This window comes from Geotrypetes seraphini, chromosome 13, assembly GCF_902459505.1.
Source record: "Geotrypetes seraphini chromosome 13, aGeoSer1.1, whole genome shotgun sequence".
Lineage (NCBI taxonomy): Eukaryota > Metazoa > Chordata > Amphibia > Gymnophiona > Dermophiidae > Geotrypetes > Geotrypetes seraphini.
This window is the reverse complement of record NC_047096.1, coordinates 78,606,304-78,622,555: the sequence shown is the minus strand read 5'-3', so window position 1 is coordinate 78,622,555 and position 16,252 is coordinate 78,606,304. Positions and strand designations below refer to the sequence as shown.

Below are 16,252 nucleotides of genomic sequence, written 5' to 3'. Positions count from 1 at the left end.
AAAAGGAGGAACATACTGCAATACAACACGCTCCCTAGAAAACTCCAGGAAGGGAGGCATACAAGAGAAAGCCTGCAGCTCAGAAACACGTCTCGCAGAAGTAATAGCCACCAAAAAGATCACTTTAAGAGTAAGGTCCTTCAACGAATAGGAAACTAAAGGCTCAAAAGGAGGACACACAAGCACGGACAAGACCAGATTGAGATCCCAAGATGGCCTCATCGGAAGATAAAGCAATTTTGCCACCCTCAAAGCGAACCACATCCAGTAGAGATGTCAAGTGCTTATTCAGTAGCAACCCGCGAAACGCGGACAAGACCACAAGCTGAACCCAGAGAGAAGACCAAGCCAGGCCTCTATCCAGACCATCCTGCAACAACTCCAAGATGTTAGGCAAAAAGGCACAAAAGGAAACCACTTCACATGCAGCACACCACTCCTGAAATGTAAGTGGAAAGTAGTGCTGCCCGATTTCCGATTCAAATCGATTCACTGATTCACTTTGGGTGAATTGATTCGTTTGTACAAAAAAATCAAACTCACCGATTCAAGTTGGTGACTCAACCCCTTTGTAGAGACCCGTTTGGGCTTTCCCTCTGCTGCCAGAGTCAATCTAATGTAATTTCTATTCTGCACGCACTGCTTGACCAACGGCTACAGACGAGAGTACAAAGGCCAATTCTGCTCCTCTTTATTCTCGCACTCTCTCCCCTCAAGCCTCCGAGTACACCTCTATCACCGCTACCGCTGTTTTCCACTAATGAACACCGAGGTATACCTTCTGCTTCCTAGTGGCCGACAGCTGAGTCTGCGCACCCTGATCTGCTCACAAATCTACCAGGTGGAAGGCAGGCTAGGGGTGTGGTTAAGGCTACTGAATTGAATACAGAGAGCGAAGTCCACAGACTGCAAAGATTATGAGCTGGTGATGTCAGGGTCAGAGCTTCGTTCGGGCCCTGTTTCACAGAGATAAAGAAAGAATGCCACTTCCTGCGGGACAGGTCTGGAAGCTGTAGACAGCCCGCTATGGTTTGGCTGAGAGGGATGCCGACGCCATGTGACTTGCTGAGATACCAGTGCAGTACGGTGCTTGTAGTTTTGGGTGGGTTCCTTCTCTGGCTCCACGGGCAAGCAGTTAGCTTAGTGCAGGGCAGGAGGTCGGGAGCAGGGAGGGGGGAATATACAGGCCTTCTTTGGAGGGGACACACCAGGCGTTCAGGGGAACATGCAGGCCTTTGGGGGGGTGGGGCTGGTGTAGAAGTAGGAGGGAAGGAAGGTGGGATTCAAAGAGATGTGCATATACCAGAATTGGAGAGGGAGAGATATGGTGGACAATGGGATGGAAGAAGGGAGGGAAGGAACAGAAAGAGAAGTTGGACATAAGGGATGGTTGGGGGGGGATAGAGATACTAGATAGGAAGGTAGTTGGGAAGAGAAAGGGAGAGATGGTGGACCCTGGGGTGGTGGGGAAGGAGGGAGATATGCTGGATGAAAGGGTAGTTGAGAAAACGAGAGATGGTGGATCCATCGTGCAGCTGCAGGGATGGAGATGAAAAAAAGGAAAGATGCCAGACTTCCAGGAGAGGGAAGAGAAACGGAAGGGGAGGACAAAGATGGAAGATGGATGTTTAGCACGGAGAAAGAATAAAATGACAAATGGGCAGGAGACCCTGGCAAGCGAATTATCAGAAAACAAACAGAAGCCAGAGCCTGGAGCCAACATGATTTGAATAATGACCAAACAACAAAAGGTAGAAAAAATAATTTTATTTTCTGTTTTGTGATTACAATATGTCACATTTGAAATGTGTATTCTGCCAGAGCTGGTGTTAGACTGTGAACGTGAGCTAGGATTTAACACAAAGGAAAAGTCTTTTTTGTTTATTTTGTTTACATCACAGCGCTAGTGTGGGTAGGAGAGGGCAAAGGGGATGAAGAGGATATAAAAAGGGTTAAGAGGCTATAAAATAAACCCACCAGGATGTTTGGAAAAAACACCCCAAAAAATCCACCCAATTGGGCAGAAAAATCAAATTGAAAAATCTATTCAATAGGCTGAACCGAATCGAAATATTTTTTTTTTCCTGAATTTGGTAGCACTAGTGGAAAGTCTCCGGGACCCTAAGAGAGTGGAGATCACTTTATCTGAATAACCTCTCTTACCTAGGCGCTCCCACTCAAGAGTCAAGCCGTAAGACAAAAGGGACCCTAATTAAACATCGGAATGGGACCCTGAATCAGAAGGTTGGGCTAGAGGAGCAGTGGAAGAGGATCTGCCACAAGACAACTCGGGATGCCGAGTAATGCGAAGGACAACTCTGCCCACTATCGGCCACGGGGGAAACATGTACAGGAGGCCCGCCGTCAGCCACAGCTGTACCATAGCTTCCAGCCCCTCGGCCTGAACATCCCTGTGCCAGCGGAAGAACCAAGGTGCTTTCACGTTGACACCCATGGCCATCGGGTCCATAACTGGATGACTCCAAGTCCGCACAATGAACTCGAAAGCCGCTGGACCAAAACACCACTCTCCTGGATCTAGCAAATGACTGAGGAAGTTCACCTGGGCATTCTCCACTCCCGCTATCTGGGAAGCTGAGATGTCCAGAAGATGAGTCTCTGCCCAGGCCATGAGCAGAGAAGCCTCCTGTGCCACCAGACTCCTGGTCCGTCCGTCCGCCCCCCCCCCCCCCCCCTCCCGATTGACATAGGCCATCGCTGTGGCATTGTCCAAGAGAACCAGAACAGACTTGCCCGTCAACAAGGCCTTGTAAACAACACCTGGAACACTAGCAACACCAGAACATTGATTGACCAAGACGCCTCCTCCGGAGACAAACTGCCCTGAGCTGAGCGATCGAGATACTGAGCTACTCAACCAAGGAGGCTAGTGTCTGTGATAAGAACCATCCACTGTGGCTGATCCAGACTCTCTCTCTGCACCAGATTGTAAGACTGACAAACTAACCTCCGAAGAGGAACGAGAGAGTCCAGATCGTGCACCTGGGGCGACCTCCGCCAAAGCAGAGCATGCTGAAGTGGGCACATGTGAGCTCAGGCCCAAACCACATCCAGGGAATCTGCCATCGATCCCTGAGCCTGAGGACATTGGAAAGCCATCAGAAGGCGAATCTGCAACTGCAACTTGCCCACACGGGCACCCTGGCTGGTGTCAAAAACTACCCCCAGGTACTCCAAGTGCTGAGACAGAGCCAACCGGCTCTTGGACAGGTTGACTACTCATCCCAGCAACTGCAAGAATTCCACAACCCGAGCCATAACCCAGGGGCTCCCCTGCGACGACTTTGCTCGAATCACCAAGTCGTCCAGATAGGGGTGAACCAGAATACCCTCCTTGCGCAAGACTGCTGCCACAACCATCATAATCTTGGTGAATGTCCGAGGCCAGGCTAAAGGGAAGTGCACAAAACTTCTAGTGCTGACAAAGTGCAGGAACCGCTGATGGGAGGTGCGAATCAGAACATGCAAGTCGGCCTCAGTCAGATCGAGAGGTGTCAGAAATTCCCCCAGCTGAACAGCCAGAATGACTGATCCCAGGGTTGCCATGCAAAAAGACGGAACTCGCAGAGCCCTGTTGACCCCCTTCAGACCCAAGATGGGCCAAAAAGTCCTCTCTTTCTTGGGCACCACAAAGTAAATGTAGTATCGGCTGGTGTCCCATTCCGACGGAGGCAAGGGCACAACCACTTTGAGATCTAGCAATATGTGAAGTGTCTGGCGAAAAGCCCGCTTCTTCCATGCTGCCTGACAAGGAGAAGCGAGAAAACGATCTGGCAACGAGTGGGAAAACTCCAGTGCGTAACTGTCCCAAATCATCTCCAGGACCCACTGATCTGACGTGATCTCGGCCCACCCCTTGTAAAAATCCGGCAGGTGAGCACCCACCGGAAGCAAGGGAGGCGCAAACAAGGAGTCATTTGGCAGGTGGAAGAATCACGTCTCTCCCCCCGACGGATCCCCTGAAAGGACTGCATGCACTGAAAAAAGCGACCCTGGGATGACCCAGAGGCCAGGAAGGAAGCAGCCCCGTGACCAAGGCAATATCTGTGGAACTCATGCAAATGCCCCCTAGCAGTGCCACTCCACACACACGGAGGGGCACGGTCTTCAGGCAGACGGGGCACTTTAGAGTCCGTCAAGGTCTGAACTAACTTGTCCAAAATTCACTCCAAACAAAAAGGACCCCTGAAAGGGAAATTGTCAATTTTGTCTTAGATGCCGCAACAGCCGCCCAACCACAAAGCCACAAAGTATGACACGTGGCCACCCCGAGAGACATGGACTTGGCCGACATCTGCAACAAGTCATACAAGGTAACCGAGAGAAACAAGGTATCTGAGCGATAAGAGGCAGCCATCTCAGTTTTCGCCACTTCCTGATCCACCAAGGACCAGTCATCAGGCTCACAGTCAAGGACACGCTTAGCACACCAAAACATGGCCCAAGCCACAAGACCACCACATATGGCCTGGACTCCATCAAAATTCTGCTTAAGAAGGGCCTCCAACTTACGCTCCTCAGAGTTCCATAAGGATGAGCCTCCCTCTACAGGCACCTTATGCCACTTGGCGATAGCTGAGACCACCGCATCCACAACTGGCGACTTCAAGGTATCCCTGTCCCCTTCCAGGATGGAATGCAGACGAGCCATGGCACGCACAAAACGAAAAGGTGCCTCCAGCGACTTCCACTGCACCAGGACAATATCCCGAATATCCTGATGCATGGGAAAGGAACGGGATGTAGAGTAGATCCTCCGAAGAAGAGGGTTCACCACATGCAGGGTCTCTTGTATGTCCTCTAGAGGTCTGCACGGGAACGGGGATCGCGGGAATCCCCACTAACCCATGAGACTCCCACCGGGACCCCCCTCTGGCTCACAGGACTCCCATGGGGACCCCCCCTCTAGCAAACGGGACTCCCACGGGGATGGAAGGCTTTGCAAGTACGGTTCGTCCATATAATATAATGGACACGTCAGCCTTAGTAAAGAGGGGGTTTATAAGTTAATTACCTGAACAGAAAACAGAAAAAGGGTTCCACCAAAGAGATTCCACAAGGAAAACAGCAGCGCAGACACAAAAGAAACTGTGGAATTGATGATCCTGTCAGAAGTAATTGCTGCTTTTTATGGGGATGGGTAGGGATGGAGGTAATTTCTTGTGGGGATGGGTGGGGACGGAGAGGATCCTGACAGGGACATGTGGGGACGGAGAGGATCCTGGCGGGGATGGGTGGGATTTCTGTCCCCGCGCAACTCTCTAGTTCCCTCCTCAAAGCACAACACCGAGGAGACTAAGAATCAGCTCCGAGAGCTCATTCCGCTGAAAAATGCACTACGGAGGCATCATCACCGGTAGACAGAACCACAAAGGCCCCACTACCAACATCAGTCCCCCCAAGGATCCTGGAGATCTCAACAAAAGGTCCAGGTCCTCATCCACAGAAAACTGCTATTCCAAAAAAAAAAAAATCCTCGTCCCAATCCAGCCACTTGGACAAGGGAGGAGGCGACGGGTATGCAACTGGCACTGAGGGGGAGCCGAACCGAAGTGGATGCAGAGGACCCACTAGAAACCTGTCCTGTCTTTCCAACACAAGCAGAAGGTCACCTGAGGTTGCAGACTAGTGCTGCCTGATTTACGATTCAAATCGATTCACCGACATTCACTTCAGGTGAATCGATTTAAAAAAAGAAAAAAAAAAAAATTGGCTTCCCGATTCAGTGAACGACCCTCCCCCCTCAAGCAGAAGCGGCAATGCTGCCTCTTGCTGGCCGGCCACTGCCGCCCCTGCTTTAGAGGGTGAGGGTTAGTTGGGAAGTGTTTGTGTACAACTTACCCCCTGGCCTCCCACGAATCTATTTACCTAATTTCAGCAGCGGAGCAACCTGCAAACAGGATCGCCGGTGCTAGCAATCTTTGCAAGCTGCCATAGGCCTTTGGAGCCATTTCCTCTGCCACAATCCTGCCTCCAATGTCAGAGGAGAGGCGGGATCATGGCAGAGGGAAGAAAGCTCCGAAGGCCTATGGCAGCTTGCAAAGATCGCTAGCACCGGCGATTCTCTGCAGGCTGCTCCGCTGCTGAAATTAGATAAATGGATGCACAGGAGGTTAGGGGGAACATGCAGGCCTTCTGGGAGGGGGGGTGAAGGCCTTCAAGGGTGATGGCGCAGGCCTTTGAGGGGGGGGCCTGGTGTAGAAGTGCACGGCGGGAGGGAAATTCAAAGAGATGTGCATATGCCGGACTTTGGGGGGGGGGGAGAAATAATGGGTCTAAAAACAGAGGAGAGGGAGAGAGATGGTGGACAATGGGATTTAGGGAGGGAAGGAACAAAAAGGGAGAGAAGTTGGACACAAGGGATGGTGTGGTGGGGGGATAGAGATACTGGATAGGAGTGTAGTTGGGAAAAGATGGTGGACCCTGGGGTGGTGGGGAAGGAGGGAGATATGCTGGATGAAAGGGTAGTTGAGAAAAGGTGGATTTGTAGATGGAGATGAAAAAAGGAAAGATGCCAGACCTCCGGGGAAGGGAAGGGAAACGGAAGGGGAGGAAAGAGATGGAAGATGGATGGTTAGCACGGAGAAAGAAGAACCTGGCAAGCAAGTTATCAGAAGACAACCAGAGCCTGGGACCAACAAGATTTGAATAATGGCCAGACAAAAAAAGGTAGAAAAAATAATTTTATTTTCTGTTTTGCGATTACAATATATCACATTTGAAACGTGTATCCTGCCAGAGCTGGTGTTAGTCCGCAAACATGAGCTAGGATTTAACAGAGAGGAAAAGTCTTGTTTATTTTGTTTACTCCACAGTGCCAGTGTGGTTGGAGAAGGCAAAGGGAGTGAAGAGGCTTTTTATAAAAGGGGTGAAGAGGCTATTAAATAAACCCACCAGGATGTTTGAAAAAAAACACAAAAAAAACAACAACCCCAAAACACCCAATTGGGCAGGAAAATCAAATCAAAAAATTGATTCAATAGGCTGAATCGAATCAAAATTTTTCTTCCTGAATCGGGCAGTACTACTTCAGACAAATGGAGGTGCTTCCTGCCAAAAATGGAGAGGTTCCAGCCGAAAACGACACCTCTGAGGCCTGTAGTGTCTGGGAAGCCTGAACTATCCCAGCCGCTAAACCAGGCAAGCAGGCAGCCACAAAAAGAGAGTCCCCAGCAGCTTTTGCGGTAAGGGAATCCTTTTACCCTGACCATCGGCAGCTGGGGAAACCCCTGTGTGGGCAGCGAGAAAAGCCTGGGCTTCCCCGCTGTCAGTTGCTGAAGCACTCGCGAAGGGGAGTCTGGAGCAGAGTGATCACTTTCTGCCGGTTAAAGTGCTCACTGCACAATAGACGACCTAGCTGAAATAAGAGTGCCGGTTAACACTAAAAACAATTACACAGCACTGAAGAACCTCTTCAGACTAACACTGCCACGGGATTTTTTTTTTTACACAGAACAGACTCCACTGGCTCTCAAAGCTATCTGCCTTGCCTGTATTGGTGGCAAGGCTTACAGCTGAGGCACCTCTACAAAATATTGGGGGGGGGGGGGGGGATGGAGAAAGTGGGGGGGATCCAGCATGAGACCTACCGGGTGACACCCTCCGAGGCTGGACAGACCCCCCAAACAGGGCTCCTCCAAGCTCAGTCTGGCACCAGAACAGGGACAAGGAGCCCTAAACAAAATCCAATAGCTTTCATAAGGGGTGATGGGTACGGCTCACCAATCCACCTGCTTGGAGACTGGGAGAAGCCAGTTAGATAGAGGGAGGGACAGCTATTAAGTACTATAACCAAGAGTTTGGTCTCAGTTAGAGAATGACACGATGACAAAATTCATCACCGATCCCGTCCCTGCGGATAACCATGGAAAATAATCCCATGTCATTTTCTAGTGTCTATTTCAACCTCGGTCCTTCTACACCAGCATTCTTCAAAGCAAAGCTTGTGGGTCAGTGGTTGTGGCCATTCAAACTCTGATTCTTCCCTCTCTCCTTAAAGAATGACATGAAGATGGTTTCCCGCGGGGACGGGAACGGTGATGAATTTTATCACCGTGTCATTCTCTAGTCTCAGTCTCCACCTGCTGGTCATGTTGAGCTATCACCCATCAATGAAGCCTGTACCAATCTGGAGAGGTCGACAAAGAAGCTGTAGTTTACATACTCAATTTCCTGTCAGCCTTCTCATCATACAACGTATGAAGGATGTAACTAGAACAGTGTCAAAAAGCATGTGTTTGCCCCAGTAGGTACAGAGTCAACTGCTGCCCCATTTGACACAGGCCTCAAATGAGCATATTCTCCCCCTCACAAAAAACCTACCTCCATCTGAAGTACTTGCTGAAGCCGCTCCATGATGACTAGTGTGGTTTTCTGCACAGCAGGGTAACAATCCTTGGCACTGTTCTTCACAATTTCCATGAGGGCTTCATATGCAGCACTCCGCAGGTTATTCTGGTGCCCGTCGGGCCTGGGCACAGACAGCAGCTTGTTTTAACACAAATTATTCATGCTGCCTCCCAAAAGTATAAAGCAAAGCAAGGCTAATTCATAACTAAAGTCTCAAATTTAAGATACCCGAACTACTTCTGAATATAAAGCAGCTTCTAGCCTGCACAGTAGAACCTACATATAGGAAATGCCCAAAGCCAGCAGTATATAATGAAAAGTGTCATCAATGCAACAGACAGTGCATTCTAATTTCACTTATGGGAGTTTGTCTGGCACATACAGAATAATTCCACTAAACTACTTTATATACTCTAATATAAACCAAGATTTTTGAGCCAAAAAATAGCTCAAAAATAGGTCTATTTATATTTAAGTCTCCTTTAGATGATGGTGCTTTTTTTCTCCCCTCTCCACCAGATGACCAATGATGCTATTTTCCACCCCCTCCAGATGTCCGGCACTGCTATCTAAACCCCCCCCCCCCCCCCCGACACTCCAATCCCTCCACTATATTATCCCTCTTGCCCCAGACCGACATCTCACTTACAGTCCCGATGCTCTTGAAGCTGACGGCCCTGAGTGTCTGCACATGCTCAAGACTCTTCACCAGCCCAGCACAGAGCGTTGGCTTCCAGAGCATCAGGACTAAGTGTGATATCAGTCTGGGGCAAGGGGGGTGGAGCAGGTAGTGGAGGATAGGAGTGCCTAAGCCATTGTTCTTCAGTTCTCCACGCTGTTGGTGGCCTCTTCTGTACTTTGCCGCGGTCTATCCCAGCTCTGAAGCAACTTCCTGTTTCTGCTTGGGCGGACCAAAGCAAAGGAACAGTGCAGAGGCGACTGCGAGCAGTGCAAGAAAATCACTCCTGCACTGGTGACCACTTTGTAGTTTTCATGGTGAGAGGGGCTTTGGAACCATGTGGAAAAACATTTGGTGGGACCAAGGCGGATGGAGAGGGAGGGAAGAAGGAAGATATGCTGAATGGGAGGGGCAGAGAGAAGAGGAACGGGGGCATATGGATGGAGGGGAGAGTAAGGAGATGGTGATACATGGATGAAGAAAAGGGAAGTAAATGGAAAGATTTAAGATGAAAGCAGAAAAATGGAAGAAAACTGAATATGAAAGTCAGTGCAATAAGTGAAGGAGAGGAAAGAAATAGCAAATGCATAAGGGGCCTTGGAAACAGTTAAGAGTACAGATGGAAAAACAATTTCCAGATAAAGGTAGGAAAAATATTTTCAATTTAGTGATTGAAATATGTCAATTTTGAAAATTTACACCTGTTTTTAATATTTTGGACTGAATTTTTGGAGGGTTCTTTAAGGTCAATATATTAATTGATTTATAGGTATGATATAATAAAATATTTTTAAATAAGTAGTAGATATGATATAAATGAATAGATATTCTTGAAAGAAAGATATATGAAATTAAATGAATTTGATATGAAATTAAATATTTTAAGTAAAAGTTTTATGTCTTTAAAGATTGTAGGGTATGGATGGGGGTCAATTTAATTATAATAAAATATGGTGAGATAATTATTGAAACATTAAATATAGGGATAAAAATGAATAATGGAATTTAATTGAATGCTATTATAGGTAAATGAATTTCTTTGGATGGTTATTTAAGGTCAAGAGATTAATTGATTTATAGGTAGGAAAATATTTGAATTGAATAGATTTTTAATAATATATGAGATGAAATATTTTAAAGGCTGTCTGGGGGAGTGTGGGGTTGCATTTCCTATGTGCGTTACAAGTTTATCCATTTGGAGGGAGGGTTTGGGAGGGATAGGGTTGGGGGAATATTAATAATTTATTTAGTGATGAATTTGGGGGAGAGAGATGAAGGGCAATTGAATATTTGGAGGGAGGGAGGGGAGGGGGACTAAGGGATTATTGAATATTTGTTGCAGAGTACATTTGGAAAAGAAGAGAAATGAGAATTTAATGGATTTAATATCGGAAGTTATGAATGCATGGGTGCCTGATCATTTGATAATATTTATAAATTATGATATTATTAGAATGGATATATATGTTAAAGATGATTAAGTTTTTTTCATTGAATGTTAATGGCCTCAATCATGTGATTAAGAAAAGGAAAATGTTTGATTTCCTTAAGAAACAGAATTCGGACATATATTTCATACAAGAGACACACCTATCGATTAATGAATCTAGGAAGCTGGAAGGTGGGTGGATTTCCAAGTGTTTTTTTGCGCCAGCGAATGGGAAGAAGGCAGGTGTGGCAATATTAATAAGTAAGAAATGTTCAGCAAATTTTCAAATGGTTGCTGCAGATCCCTTGGGAAGGTGGGTACATATCAAAATGAGCATGGGGAATCATACCCTTGATTTGTTTAATTTGTATGCTCCAAATACTAATCAAATGGAGTTTTTCAAAAATATGCAAAAAATACTATTACCACTGGCTGCTTCTAATCTAGTGGAGGCTGGAGATTTCAATGCTGTAATGGATCCGATAATGGACAAGAGTCCAAGTAAAATATTAAAATCATTAGGGTTAGATAATTTGGTTCAATCTTGTGATTTAACAGATATGGCGTATTCTTCATTTTAATGATCGGGAATTTTCCTTTTGTTCGCAAGTGCATAAATCGTTTTCAAGAATTGATTATATATTTGTTTCAAATAAAATAGCTCAAAAAGTGAATAAAGCCAGCATAGATCCGATAATTTTATCTAATCATGGTGGTGTTTGGATTGAATTACAATTGGATGAGCAAGTGGAGGCAAAGCCGATTTGGAGGTTCGATAATGCTTTGATTGCATATCCAAAATTTATTGATGAGTTTAAATCAAAAATGAATGAGTTCTTTCAAATTAATGATTCTGGAGAGGTTAATATTGAGATGGTATGGGATGCTTTTAAAGCAACCATGAAAGGTTATATTATTTCATACCCAACTTATGTCAGAAAACAAGCTAAGAAACAATTCTATGATTTAGAAAAGAAATTAAAATTTTAGAAAAAAAAATTAATGGATAGGTGGGAGCATAAGACTTTACAAATTTTGTTAAAAACTAAAGCCAAATACAATGAGTTATCTTCAAAGCTTGTTAGAGAGGATTTGTTTTATCAGCAAGCTCAGAATTATGGACATTCAAATAAGGCTAGAAAATTATTAGCAAATTATCTTAAGGCAAAAAAAAGGAGGACAAAAATTGTTATAATAAAGGATAATAAAGGGGAATCATACACTAAAAATGAGCATATTTTAAAACAGTTTCTTGCTTTCTATAAGGATCTATATTCTTCAGAAAATTATAGAAATAAAGAACAAGATGGTTTAAATTTTTTAAATTTACTTGATGGTCCAAAAATTCCTGAGCATATAAAAGGAAGTTTAGAAGAACCTATATCTCTAAAATAGTTAGAAGAAGCATTGAAATCTCTTAGAGTTGGATCCGCTCCAGGTGGTGATGGGTTTACAGTGGAATTTTATAAATCATTTCAAAATACTCTTTTACCATATCTGTTAAATTTGTATAAGTATCAACTGACTAATGGATGTATTACAGGTACTATGGCAGATTCGGTGGTTATTGTTTTGCCAAAACCAAACAGAGATCCTACTTTGGTATCAAACTATAGGCCTATTTCATTAATAAATGTAGATGGGAAAATTCTTGCTAAAATAATGGCGTTAAGATTGGCAAAAGCTCTCCCGTACATTATAGATACTCATCAAACAGGATTTGTTGCAAGGAGACATTCTTCACATAACACTAGGTTGGCATTTCATACTTTAAATTTAACAAAAACAGTAAAAGATCCGACGTTTATGGTCTCTCTAGATGTAGAAAAGGCCTTTGATAGGGTAGAATGGAATTTTATGTATCAGGCATTGGAGTGGTTTGGGGTGGGATCTGGATTCATTCAAATGGTTCAAACGCTGTATAGCTCCCCTGGTGCAAGATTATATATTAATAATAGTTTATCAGATAGATTTGACTTGCGGAGGGGGGTTAAGCAGGGTTGTCCTTTATCTCCGTTGCTTTTTGATGTTGTTCTGGAACCCTTGTTAATTGCTATTAATCAAGCAAAGGGGATACAGGGTATTCCCTATTCAAACTGGTAATATAAACTGTCTGCTTATGCAGATGATATTTTACTTTATTTGAGGAATCCAGTGACCACCATACCATGCCTACTTGAATTGATAGAGATTTGGAAAATTTTCAGGATATAAGATTAATTGGAGTAAGTCTGAAGTTTTACCGTTTAATGTTCACTGTGTCAAAGGATTATTCGATTCATTCGATTTTGTATGGAAGGATGAGGGCCTAAAGTATTTAGGTATACTAATCAAAAATAATGTTGATGATACAGTAAAGGAAAATGAAAAACTTTTACTTAAAAAAGTTACAGAGATGTGTGAAAAATGGAATCCATTGCATTTATCATGGTGGGGGAGAGTTCAAACTATTAAAATGATGATATTGCCTGTAGTTTGCTATCAAATGAGTATACCACCAGTTTTTTTTTCAGGGGTCATTCTATAAAAAGTTAAATGGTATTCTTACGAAATTTGTTTGGTTGGGTAAAAGACCAAGAATTGCTTTAGTATCTTTTCAAAGATCAATTATGGAGGGAGGGGTAAATTTTCCAAATTTTTATAGGTATCATCAAGCCTATATTCTACGTCAGGGTATGTATTGGATCCTCCCAGAGCTCATAGAGAATGTCCCAGATTGGTTATATTTGGAATGGCAACTCCTGTTTCCTTTTCATTTGGTTCATTTGCTTAGTATAAAAATACCTAGAAGATATAGAGAAGATAAAATATTTGTTGACACATGGAAAACATTAAGGTATGTTAGTAACCTGTCACCTATTCCAATTGTTAAATCTTTACACCAATCCATTTGGGTAAACTCCAAGATCAAAATTGGCGGAGCGCAAATCGTTTGGAAGCAATGGATTATTGGGGGTATTCGTACCTTGAATGATGTTATTTTGAATGGATCACTGCTTAATTTTTCACAATTGCAACACAAATTTGGTCTGAATAACAATCAAAGTTTTAAATGGTTGCAATTGAAGCAGGCTATTCAGGAGGGGTTCCCTGAATGGAAGACTCTTAATAATCAATATAGTTTAGAATTCCTTTGCTTTCAGGCGGATTTCTTGGGTCACCAAGCCGCACAGTGGTATAAATTATTAAGCGAATATGTGAATAAAAAAAAGAAAACTGGGTTGAGGGATATTTGGAGCATTGAGATTAAGCACCAAATTTCGGCATCTCAATGGCCACGAATTTGGTCTTGGAGAATAAAATCAACAATGTCGGCATCTATGAGACAAACATGGTTGTTTTTGTTGCAGAGTGTTTTGGACCCCAGTTCGTTTACAGAAAGTAGATAATTCTAGATCTAATAGATGTTGGCATTGTAAACAAGAAGCAGGGACTTTAGATCATTTAATTTTTTTCTGTCCTTGCATTAATGCATTCTGGAAGTCAATCTGGCCCCAAATTAATTTGTTATTAGAAAATCATGTTGCCCTGTCCTATGATACAATTTTATTTGGCACTTCAATGAGATATAAAAGTCAAATTTCAGGATCCAATAATAAATTATTATTAATATTAACAGGAGTTGCCATTCAGCACAAAACTAGGAATTGGAAAACTATACAAGTCTGAATTTTACGTTTTGGTGGAATACAGTGTGTTATATATATAGAATGGAAAAAGCTATAGCATTACAAAATGGGAACTATAATAATTTTAAAAAGATATGGGGGCCATTAATGGAATATTCAAATGATTTGGCACCTTTACTGAAAAAGGAGAAATTAGGTTCTTATCTGCTAATTTTCTTTCTGTTAGCTTGTATAGTACTTACGAATGGGTTATGTGCCTCACTGCTACCAGTAGGTGGAGACTGAGCACAAAGTTGTATATCAGGCTAGAACCTGTCTAGCAACTCAAGTCTGCTGAATAGTCAAGCAGAACCAACTGAAAACAGTATAACACACACTGAACAGGAGTGGAAAAAAACAACAAATACTTATAAACTACTGTCGGAACATGTGTAGAACTTAATCCTTGTAGTGAAAACATCCCCACAGCTCACCAGCTAAGCCAGCTGAGCCACTGTCCTTACTTCTCCCCTCTATTTCAACCTGCAGAAAAAACAAAATCTGCACGTGAACACAACAAAAAACCGCAATCACCGTATAAAGAGATAGGGTGGGGGACTATATCAGTCTACAAGCTAACAAAGAAAATTAGCAGGTAAGAACCAAATTTCTTCTTCTGTATTGCTTGGTAGACTGGGACGTACCAAAGCTGTACCTATTAAGGTTGGGACCCCCGAAGGGCCGACACAACACTTTCACCGAATACGACGTCCCGACGTGCTTGAACATCCACATGGTAGGGTCTTACAAAGGAATGCAAAGACTAAACTGCAGACTTGCAAATATCCACTGGAGGCACCAGAGAAGATTCAGCCCAAGAAGCTGCCTGATCCCTAGTGGAATGAGCCTTAAGAAATTCTGGAACAGGTTTCTTCTTCAGATGATAAGCGGAACAATAGTCTTCTTGATCCAGCGTGCAATAGTAGCCTTAGAAGTGCCATCCCCCTAACAAGGACCCACCTGAAGGACAAAGAGAAGATCTGATTTCCTGGGTCCTCTGCACATAAGAGCGAAGGACCCGACTGATATCCAACTTGCGCAGCTGCCTCTGCTCAGAAGAGCCCTCCTGGCTACCCAACACCAGGAGGACCACTGTCTGATTGACATGCAAGGGAGAAACTACCTTTGGCAGAAAGGAAGGAACAAGTCTCAAGAAAACCCACTCCCTAGAAAACTCCAAAGGGAGCCCTACAAGAGAAAGCCAGCAACTCAGAAACACATTTAGCTGAAATAATAGCCACCAAGAAGACCGCTTTAAGAATAAGGTCCTTCAAAGAGCAGTTGTCCAACGATTAAAAAAAGAGGGCGCACTAAAACTGACAGGAACAAAGGGTCGTACGGGAGGCTTGAGCAACTTGGCCGCCCGCAAGAAGCGAATCACATCAGGAATGGCAGTCAAACGCTGACCTTTCATGAACCCCCAAAAGGCTGACAAGACCGCAAGCTGAACCCGGACAGAAGACCAAGCCAGTCCTCTTATCCAGGCCATCCTACAAGAACTCTAAGATAATGATAAGATGTTCAAGTGCTCAGATTAATTGCGTTTATTATGAATTTTTGTACACTTGATGAAAGTTTAAAAATGAATAAAGAATTTTTTAAAAAAAGGAAAAAAAAAAAAAAGAACCAAAAGATATTAGGCAGAGAAGTGCAAAAAGAAACCACTCCACGCACATCACACCACTCCTCAGATAGATGCCAAACCCTCACATAAGCCCAAGAGGAGGAAACCTCCGGGACCCCAAGAAAGTTGAGATCATTTTATCTGAATACCCCTTCTTACCTAGGTGACTCTTTTCAAGAGCCAAGCCATAAGACAAAAGGGACCCTGATCGAACATTGGAATGGGACCCTGAGTTAGGTCATCCAAGAGAGGCAGAGGAAGAGGATCCACCACCAGATGCCTCACCAGATCCGCCTACCACGGTCGTTGAGGCCAATCTGGAGCCATAAGAACCACGAGGCCTGGATAGCGAATTATGCGGAGAAGAACTCTGTCCACTAATGGCCATGGAGGGAACACATACAACATCCTCTCCCTTGGCCATGGTTGAACCAAAGTATCCAGGCACTCGGCCTGACCACCTTTGCGACGACTGAAGAAGC

At 44.2% G+C, this 16,252-nt stretch overlaps 1 protein-coding gene across 2 annotated transcripts in view; it reads right to left on the bottom strand.

Annotated features, from left to right (window-relative positions):
* The window catches only part of KPNB1 (karyopherin subunit beta 1), a 194,307-nt gene that overhangs the window by 102,416 nt on the left and 75,639 nt on the right, over window positions 1–16,252 (bottom strand). For both annotated transcript variants that reach the window (XR_004536789.1, XM_033918352.1), the window contains exon 13: window positions 8,344–8,491. Coding sequence is in view for 1 of the 2 variants with exons in the window: in XM_033918352.1 (XP_033774243.1) it covers window positions 8,344–8,491 (148 nt within the window). In the remaining variant the exon portion in view is untranslated. The remainder of the gene's footprint in view (window positions 1–8,343; window positions 8,492–16,252) is intronic.